Source organism: Elephantulus edwardii, unplaced genomic scaffold, assembly GCF_000299155.1.
Source record: "Elephantulus edwardii isolate Elephantulus edwardi_28Jun2011 unplaced genomic scaffold, EleEdw1.0 scaffold00004, whole genome shotgun sequence".
NCBI classification, from domain to species: Eukaryota; Metazoa; Chordata; class Mammalia; order Macroscelidea; family Macroscelididae; genus Elephantulus; species Elephantulus edwardii.
The window spans coordinates 37,894,644-37,904,530 of NW_006399754.1; the positions used below are offsets into that span (position 1 = coordinate 37,894,644).

The window sequence follows — 9,887 nt, forward strand, 5'->3', positions numbered from 1 at the left end:
ATAACATACTGTGATGGTTTGGAAGCAGTATTGGCATCCACTTTCTAAATAATGTGCCTCTGGAAACTCAATGAACTTTGATAAATGTTGATAGTTGTAGAGGAGTTTCAGGCCTTTTGTTCACAGGGTTACTATGAGTGTTGTTAGACGTATACAGAGGTAACTTGTGGTTGCTGTGATGATAAACACCGTGACACTTATGTGCCAAATGCGATAATAGTCACCCATGGTGGACAGTGTTTGGTGGAGCTCCCTGATTAAAATAAGGTTGGAAGCAGGAGTGGCATCAGCTTTCGAAATAGCCTGCCTCTGGAAACTCTATGAACTTAGAAAAACGATGGAAGTTATACAAGTGTTCAGGCCTTTTCATTCATAGGGTTGCTATGAGTTGTCTACCACTTGATGGCACTTAATAACAGTTAATGCTCCAGTCCTTGGGAAATGACATCATGCTGAGGGAAGTGGAAGGTCAGAGAAGAGAAGAAGATCTTCGACACGATGGATTGATACGGTGACTGTAGCAATGGGCTCGAGCGAGTCTTGGATTGTGGGGATGGCGTAGTTTAGGGCAAGGGTTAGATCTGTTGTTCATAGAATTGCTGTGACTTATGGAGCTCTGTTGGCCTAGTGGATAGAAAGTGATGCTACCAAGACAAAGGTGGGTGATTGTAATCTGCGGCCCTCGGGCCTGGTTTCAATTGGTTTTGGTCAAATATTCTTCTAAGCGGTATAACGCTGATCTGTCCATTCTCTGTACAGAGGTAACTCTGGTTGCTGTGATGCTAAATGCTGTGACACTGATGTGTCAGATGCAATAATGGTCACCCATGGTGCACAGTGTTTGGTGGAGCTCCCAGATTAAAACAAGCTTGGAAGCAGGAGTGGCATCCACTTCCGAAATAGCCTGCCTCTGGCAACTCTGTGAACTTAGAGAAATGATGAAAATTATACAAATGCTCAGGTCTTTTGTTCATAGGGTCCCTATGAATTGTGTACGACTCAACGACACTTGATAATAATAGCAACAGCAATGTTAGGCCTGGGACTGACCTCGGATTAAGAGTGGTCATTTACAGAATGGTCACTTGGTGCTTCTTCCAAGGATACTTTCCTGTATTTTTATTTGCTCTTGGTTCTTCTCCAGGGCTTCCAGATAGTTGTTTAATGATCTGTATTCCGTAATGACATTTTTTAAAATTCTGCAGTGATTTTTTTTTAAATGAATTACTCCTCTACTGGAAGTAGAGTACTGGAAGATGTTAACTAGTATTTAATTTTAACTATGATATGAAAACGGCAATTTTGGAATTTGCCATCTGAGTGGTCATTTTCGAGCCCACTTGGATGGGGAGACACCGACGTTAGTGACAGAAAGTCTCTGGCTCAGTCTGTGGTCAGCAGCTTTTTGTCAAATTCATTGTCTGTTAACAGCTCTGTTACTATGGTGCCTCAGGAGGGCTGCAGTGAAATCTGTTCCCAGTGTCTCCAGTTGCCAGCACTGTTTTGTAACAGTACATAATATACACGGACATACACCATGTGTCGGCATGCACTTCCGTGTTTATATGTGTATGTGTGTGCACGTGGATATTCATATGGAAGGGTAACTTGATTTATATCTTGTTAGTAGTGTATGTTTTAATTTTGTCTGTTCCTGGTTGCTTTTGAATTACTCATTTTCAAGGTTACTTTGAATCAAGAATATATTTATGCAAGAGAGGAAGAAGGGAAGAGACCACTGGTTTTTACCTCTATTATTTAGGTTATAGAAACTGCCTGTAGAGATGATGCTCTTTCCATTATGCAGGAGGAAACCAAGCCTCAGGGAGGTGGCATTGTTCAAGGGCCTGAGGCAGTGTCAGTGCCTAAGTAAGACCACCTACCTTAATTCTGGCCTCCTTATTTTTAGGCCTGTTCCTCTTCTGCTGTTGAACTGCTGAGATCTACAGACCTTCCCAGCAGAGGGGCTGGACGTCTGCTTCTGGATAACTAGTGGCAGATGTGTAGCACCAAGAAGGGATAGCCTGTCGTGAGCCCGACTGGCGGCAGAGCCTTGGGTTAACTGAGCTGTGGCACCTCTTCCTTTTGTTCCAAGAGAAGTACACACAGTAGACTTTGTGAGTTGTACTTGTGTTGTGCAAACACTCACTGTGCTTCCTCTCTGTGAGCAGTATGTGTGTTTGGGGAGCTCATTGGAGTCAGCAGAGTGATTCATGGAAAGAAAAAGGACACATGTAAGGTTTTTATTAATGCCCTAAAACCTTTGTACATAATCCGATTTCCCTTTTATAGTTACACATTTCATAAACATGCTTAACTTAGAAAATAGTGTTGGAAAAGAGTACTGAACATCCCATGGACTGCAAAAAGAATGAACAGCTATGTCTTGGAGAAAGTGTAGCCGGCACGTTCTTTGGAGACGAGAATGATGATGTTCAGCTCACGTACTTTGGACATGTTGTCAGGAGGGGCCATTCCTTAGAGGGTTCATGCTTGGAAAGGTGGAGGGTCAGTGAAGGAGAGGCGGATTGACACTGTGGCACAGTGGGATCAAGTATCTCAGAGATGATGAGGCCAGCATTAGCTCTTCTGTTCGTAGGGTCATTGTGAGTCATATTTGATTCGGCGGCACCTGTCATCATCATCATTAACAGCAACAACAATTCTGTATCTCGCTGCCATCTCACTGATATCTCACATGCCATCTGAACACTGGAACTGTTGTTTGCAAGTTATGATACAAAAGAACATACATGTTAGAGTCAGCTCCAACGGAGAGTATTAGAGTAATGGAAAAAATATCACAGTAATGGAGGAGCTGTGACCATAGCTTCTAGTCCAAGTTGTGGAAGTCGTCCAGAGGCAGGGTCGTCGACACTGTACGATTCAGAGCCATGAAGAAGAATTGGCTGACACAGACCCGTTTCAGGGAGTAGTATGTGATCAAGACCCAGTGCCACTTAGAGGACGTCCATGCTGTACTTCTTGACAGTGCATGGCAGATGCATCACAGTAGCACAAGCAGCAGTGAGGAGCCTCACAGCTCTGAGTGCGTAGTGCTGTATGTGTTGGGTTGCTGAATAAAAAGGTGAGAGTTGGAATCCACCTGGTGCCTCATGGGAGAAAGATGGAAAGCCTGCTTCTTTAAAGATTTACAGCCTTGGAAACGTGGAGGGTCGCTGGGACCCTTCACTTGGAACTGACTCACTGACCGTGGGTTTGGGTGCTACTTTTCCTTTTTGTTCCCCCCCCCCCAGTGAAGAACCTTGGGGTGATGAGGACAAGCACTGGTGGTTTGGGAGTTGGAGCTGAGATTGCAGATGGGGCACCACTCAGCAAGGAAGTTCTGCTTAGCAGGGTGCACACGGGGATCAGAGCCTGGAGCAGGGTAGTGGTGAGCTCTGCTCAGGTCCTCATGGAGGATTAGAAGTTTGAGGTTTGCAATGGACAAATCAGAGGTTTCAGTCAGTATATTGAGGGGCCCATATTGCTGACATTTCTGTGCTTTCTGTTTACTTGAAAAAGATCATTGGAAAGTTTTAAGTGTTCAGTTATTTCAGAAGTAGATGACTAGATTTTCATCTAGTTTGAGCAGGTTTCAGGAGGGACTAATCATCAAAGAAAGACATCCTACTCATCATACAAAGTGGAAGACCTTCTGTAAGATGGGTTACTCTGAGGCTCCAACACCACAGTGATTCCGAGGATGACGCAGCTGGGTGGAGTTTCCTTCTCTCGTGTGTATGTGTGGTGTGGTCACAATGAGTCAAGGCCAGTACAAGAATGACATGAAGATGTTGGCCAGACAAAGATGCTGATTCCCCATAGATGTTTTTAAGCATGTAATTGAGCAGCATGCTATTGTAGCACCTGTTAAGTGCCAGGACCATTCGTAACACTACCTGGTACTGATAGACTGCATTTGTGCTCACCCTTTCCCCTGTTCTGTTCTGAGTTTGCTGATTGCAGCTCTGTGTGACGAGGTGCTGTACTAGGACCATCACAATGACAGTAACTGATCTTAGAACTTCTGTGTTTGCTGAGTTGCCCAGTAAGTCTGGAAGCACCTTCCTCTGTCTCTTGGTTGAAAATAGTGTTTGGTTTCCAATTAAGGAGTTTCGGGGCATGGGCTCTGTGGAGTCGCTCTGGTAACCCAAGAATGGCAGCTCTCTGGTTGCTTGAGTTCATGAGACAGAGATGGGCAGCCTCCTTCCGTCTGGAGATCAGCCACAGAGACCACAGGAGGGCCACCGTGAGTCGGTTCTGACTAGGAGCCACAAGTGTGAGTGAGACCTGGGCAGATGATCCCGAATGGCCCAGTGGTGATAAGCATTGAAACGTTGGCAGTTCCAGCCCACAAGCCATTCTGTGGGAGAAGGCTGTCTAAGTGTGCTTCCTGGGGATTTACAGCCTGCCTCAGAACCCCTAGGGGAGGGTTCGGCTCTGTTCTTTGTGGCTACTGAGTCAGAATCATTTGACAGCAATGGGTGGTGTTTGCCTTGGTTTGAGAACTGACTGGTGAGGCTGGTGATAGAAAGTGGGGTGGGATTAGTGGAGAAAGGATTATTGCCTGTGTATGTGCACCTTTGGGCTACACCTTTGGGCTGCTTTCCAGAATGCCGTTGACTCCCCAGTGATAGGGTTTTAGTAACCACTGTGCTACTCCTAGACCAAGGCTGAAATTCACCACCCCCTCTCTCTAATTGCCTCAAGTTCACAGCTGAGCTGTCAGCAGGTCTTCAGAGACTGTAACTTGGACGTGAGGAGATCACCCACCTTTATCCTGTGGAGCAGCTGGTGCGTTTGATCCACTGCCTTTGGGTTGGCAGCGCAACTGTCTAACCACTAGGCCACCAGTCCACCCTAGTTTTATCTCACAGATCTTAAGGTCAAATTAGCTTGTTAATGATATGATTTATACCCTTGTCTGGATTCTCTCTGTTAGTCAACAAAGTCAGTATACATTTCTACTTTTCTCATAGTATTTTTGATGCAACTGTATTAAATTTATTCTGGTTTAGTGAAACTCCTGAAAGTGTTAAGAAATGGGAAATTTGTCAAGATTTGGATTTTGCTAGCTAATAAAACAATGTATAAACTATTTAGTAATGGGGAAAAAAGTCATAGTGAGGCTTGACAATTAAACTATCCTGAACTGATTGCTTAGACGTTAAAATAAAAAAAAAGATGTTAGTCTGGACAATTTTTATTCCTTTTTAGCATTCCATAAGTCTCTGAAATGCTGTGTGTTTGTACATGTGTGCTTCTGTGTATTTTAACAGCAATATTTGATAAATCTGCAGTTACTCACTATTGATTAAGCACACACTGAAAGCTCTCTCTCTTCAGTCATCCGAGACTGTGCAACTCTAAGGGTGAAAACAAACCCATTTCTGTCAAGTCAATCGGACTCATTCTGACCCTGTAGAACAGGGTAGAACTATCCCTCTGCCCCTGGGTTTCTTTATGGAAACAGATTTCCACATCTTTTTCCACAGACCAACGGATGTGTTTGAATCTGTGACCTTTCAGTTAGCAACCAAATACTTAGCCCCTGAGCCAGCAGAGCTCCTTCTCTGATGGGTGGACAGGCCCCATACCAGCTTGTTTCAGGAAGAGTTACAGGTGCTTTAATAGACTTGGATCGCTTAATATTAAGTAAAGTTTAGGGAATCCTCCACAAGAGGATCTTGCTTGCCTGGTCTTGAGGGAATGTCGGGAGCTTGCTGGAAGGAGAATAATTTTAGATCATGTGCAGCAAAGAGGATCTGTGAGCCGCCAGTGTGAAAGAACAGCTGGTATACTTTGGAATCCTTTGGGTCATCAGGGTGCCTGGTGCTATAATGGCTGAAGGTCAGAAGTTTGAATCTACTAGCTGCTTCTTGAGAAAATGATGTGGTAATCAGCTTCTCAAAAGATTAATTTTTTTTCTATAATTATATTTTATTAATTTTCATAAACATTTACAGAGATTTTGGGTTTCCATTCATTCATTGTTGCACTATTCTCTCTTCTTGTCCAAATGCCACAGTGCTTGTCAAAGCCAGTTCTGATTAATCTTCTTTGTCAGTGTGACCCTTGCCATTCCCTATCACTCCTCCCTGAGAGAGACTTCACCCTGAGTCATAAGGAAAAGGGGATGGCGTATTCTCTTAGCTACTTCCTGCTGAAAAGGGACGCTGTGGGTTTCAGGGTGAAGATCTTCTCTCACTACTCTAAAGGGCCCCTGTTTGGTGGCTAGAGGGAGGGGGAAGGAAGTGGGAAGTTCCAACTGGGACCTGAAAAGACAGGGTAATAAAGGCGAGTATTGTCCAGTGGTGAGCAATTTTATAAAACATGATGAATGTCAATGACTGTATGAAACACGGTGTGAATGAACTAGTGTGAAACACAATGTATATGAACTTTGTATGTTAACCAATATAAAATAAAAAATAATACAAAAGATTGGTTTTAGAAACCCTCTGGAGGCATTTTGCTCTATCTTACAGGGTTCTGTGGTAGGAAGCTTTGCCCAGGCTGTAGGGGAGATGTGACTGAAAGTCTTGTGGGAGCCATAGTTTATTTGAACAGTCTTGTATTACTTGAGGAAATAGGAAGTTTATTCTGTGTGTTAAGAGTTTTAAAATATGGGAGTGACTTGGTTAGATTTGAAAACAAACCCTGTTATAATTAGAGGCGGTTTTGCAGGTCACAGAGCAACAGCATAATCAATAGGGTAATTCTCTTTTATGTGGAGACAGTGTGCTTATCTCCTAGGAAGGTTAGCATACCTGGTGAGATGTTTCCTGACATCAAACAGTTGACCATTCCCTCTGTTACAGTACTCCTCTCCTGATGGGCGGGTTAGGATAATATTCAATCACAGTTTTCACTGATTAATGTTCTGACTAAAAAAATCTCATACTCTCTCGCATTTTACTCTTATAAGCATAATGATTATGAGCTTTACCTCTTGTTACTTTCATGCTTTTAAGATTGATTCCTGGCATGGTTGGTTTTTTAAATGTTGGTTTTTAAACATCCAGCCTTCTTTTAACCAAATGAAGTATTAGTGAAAACCTAACACGTTACTGTAATGTGCTGTTGAGTGACTTATGACTCAGAGTGATCCTGTGAACGGTGAGTCTTGCCTACCCCGTGCCACCCTTGCAGGCTTCCCCACGCCTGAGTGCTGGCACAGAGTCAGTCCATCTCGTGAGGGGCTTCCTCACATTCTCTTCACTCTCCTCCTTTCCCAGTATGAGGTCTTTTTCAACAACGTACAACCCAGAAAATGGAAACTCCCACATATGTGTGGAAGGCATTATGCACTTGGGGAGACAGCAAGGGCTTCCTGGAGTGAGTGCAGCGTGCGCACTTGGCTGGGACCTGGGATGAGGCTCACTTCACTGAAGTTTGAAAATGCGGCGCTTCTGTGTTAATAGTAAAATAGTTATAGCTTATTTTAATATATTTTAAACTTTATATATTTGATCAAAATTTTCTGTTCACAAACCTTGATTATCTGAGATTGTGAAGAACATATCTTACTTCTGCCTTAATTTCATGTTTATCTAATCCTTTTGTTATGTTTTTTTTCATTTCTCTGTAGGCAATTGCCTTGCCTCCTATTGCGAAGTGGCCTTATCAGAATGGCTTTACCCTAAACACTTGGTTTCGTATGGATCCATTAAATAACATTAATGTTGATAAGGACAAACCTTATCTGTACTGGTAAGCTGTATCTTTAATTTGAGGGCTTTTGGTTTCACCTGATTTCAGTTTATAAAGATACAATATCAAGGTGGCATATTAAATTGAATGTATACTTGTTTGTTTATAGATTTATATGTATTTGTGTATATATACATGGAGGTCTGGAGGCCCTTGGTTGTGCTATCAGCTTGAGGGCATGTGGTTTAAAGCCATTAGTTATTCAGGGTAGAAAGGTGGACAGTCTCCTCCCATGTGATTAGCCTCCAAAGCCCTCCAGACTGTCACTGTTGCTTGGTTCTTACTGGATGACACATATTAACAGCAACATAAATATGTGTGTGTATTTGTTTATGAAGAAATGATGAAGGAAAAGAATTGGACAGAGGATTGTAAAGGCAGCCTGAAAAGACAAAGCAGAGTTTTATAATGAAATGTGTGAAGAACATAAAAAAATGAAAACTCAAAAAGTCAGAAAATAAAAAGGGAAGAATTTGCTTGAGTTTAATACTGAAGGATATTATGGACAGAATCTAGAGTGGTCCAAGAAACATCAAAAGACAATGGGAGGAATACACAGAGTCACTGACTAAAAAGAATTGGCTAACATGGAATGATTTCAGAAGTGGCAAATCAACAACCAGCAGTAAGAAGGGAAGAGAAGTTCAAGGTGCACTGAAGACATTGGTGAAAAATAAGGCCCCGGGAATTGATGAGATGCCAACTGACATATTCAGACCAACAGATGCAGGTCTGGACGTGCTCACCAGAGTGTTCTAAGGACTCTGGAGAACAGCTACCTGGCAGCTCACTCAGAGAGATCCGTTTTTATTAGCTCCCCCCCCCAAGTAATCCAACAGAATGTGGTAATTATATCATTAATATTACATGCAAGCAAAATATTGCTGGAGATTATTAGAAAATGGTTAGAACAGTACATCAATAGAGAAATGCCAGAGATTTAAGCATAATTTAGAGGAGGCCATAGCACTAGACACATAATTGCTGATGTCAGATGGCTCTTGGCTGAAAGTAGAGAATATATGAAGACTGTCTATTTATATTTTATTGACTGTACAAAAACATGTGACTGTGTGGATTACAACAAATTATGGCTAACCTTGAGAAGAATGGGAATCCCAGAACATGTTGATTGTGCTCACGTGAAACCTAGACCAGGAGTCTGTAATGGGAACAGAGCCAGGGAACATTGCATGGTTTAAAATCAGGAAAGGTGTGCACCAGGGCTATATCCATTCTCCATACCTAATCAGTCTGTATGCTGAACAGATCATTCAAGAAGCTGGACATTATGAAGAAGAATGTGACATTAAGATCAGAGGAAGAGCCATCAACAACCTGTTACATAGATGACACAACCTTGTTGAAAATGAGGAGGACTTGAAGTGTTTGATGGTTTTCTTGTGCCTTTAATAGACAGCCAGCAGAGTTGTAATGATGACATGCAACATTTATTACCTGCATTAGCACACAGCCTACTTTATGAAGTGTGTGGTCCCGGTGGGCAGCAGGAAGCAGGGGCGGCAGGTTCACATCTAATTTTTACATGGTCACTGGGAGTTGTCGTTGACTTGATGGCACCTAACAGTAGTCACATATATGTGTTGACACACTGAGTAGTTAAAGTTCTCTAAAATAAGCCTTTGGAAGGAGGAGTGGCATCCACTTCCTAAACAGCATGCCTCTGGAAACTCTTATGAACTTTGAGAAACGATGATAGTTAGAGAAAGGCTTCAGGTCTTTTGTTCATAGGGTCACTATGTGTCGTGCTCAGCTTCACAATAACAACAGCAACATCTACAACAACAAAAATAAGCCTAGCAGAGCCCAAGTCCTGACTTTGCAGCTTTTAATATTCATCTTTTTTTTGTTTTGTTTTACTCTGTAAATGAGGATAATAATTATACCAATCACACATGATAGAATTTAATGAAAGAATATTTGGAACGCTCTTAGAAAAATATTTGACTCAGAAATGGGAACACATCTATGTTTTTTTTCAGCATGAAAGATTTATTACAAAAGATGGTGGTTGTGTACCGTCGAGTTGCGACTCATAGCGACCCTATGTAAAACAGCCCTAAACTCTGCTCTGTCCTGTGCCAATCTCACTGTCTCCGATATACCCATCCCGATTACCCCAGTCACTGAATCAATCCACCTCATAGAGG

At 42.4% G+C, this 9,887-nt stretch overlaps 1 protein-coding gene across 1 annotated transcript in view; it reads left to right on the top strand.

Moving 5' to 3' along the window:
* Positions 1 to 9,887, top strand: part of NBEA (neurobeachin) — a 924,058-nt gene that overhangs the window by 111,361 nt on the left and 802,810 nt on the right. The window contains exon 8 of the mRNA XM_006879639.1: positions 7,595 to 7,716. Coding sequence (XP_006879701.1) covers positions 7,595 to 7,716 — 122 coding nt within the window. The remainder of the gene's footprint in view (positions 1 to 7,594; positions 7,717 to 9,887) is intronic.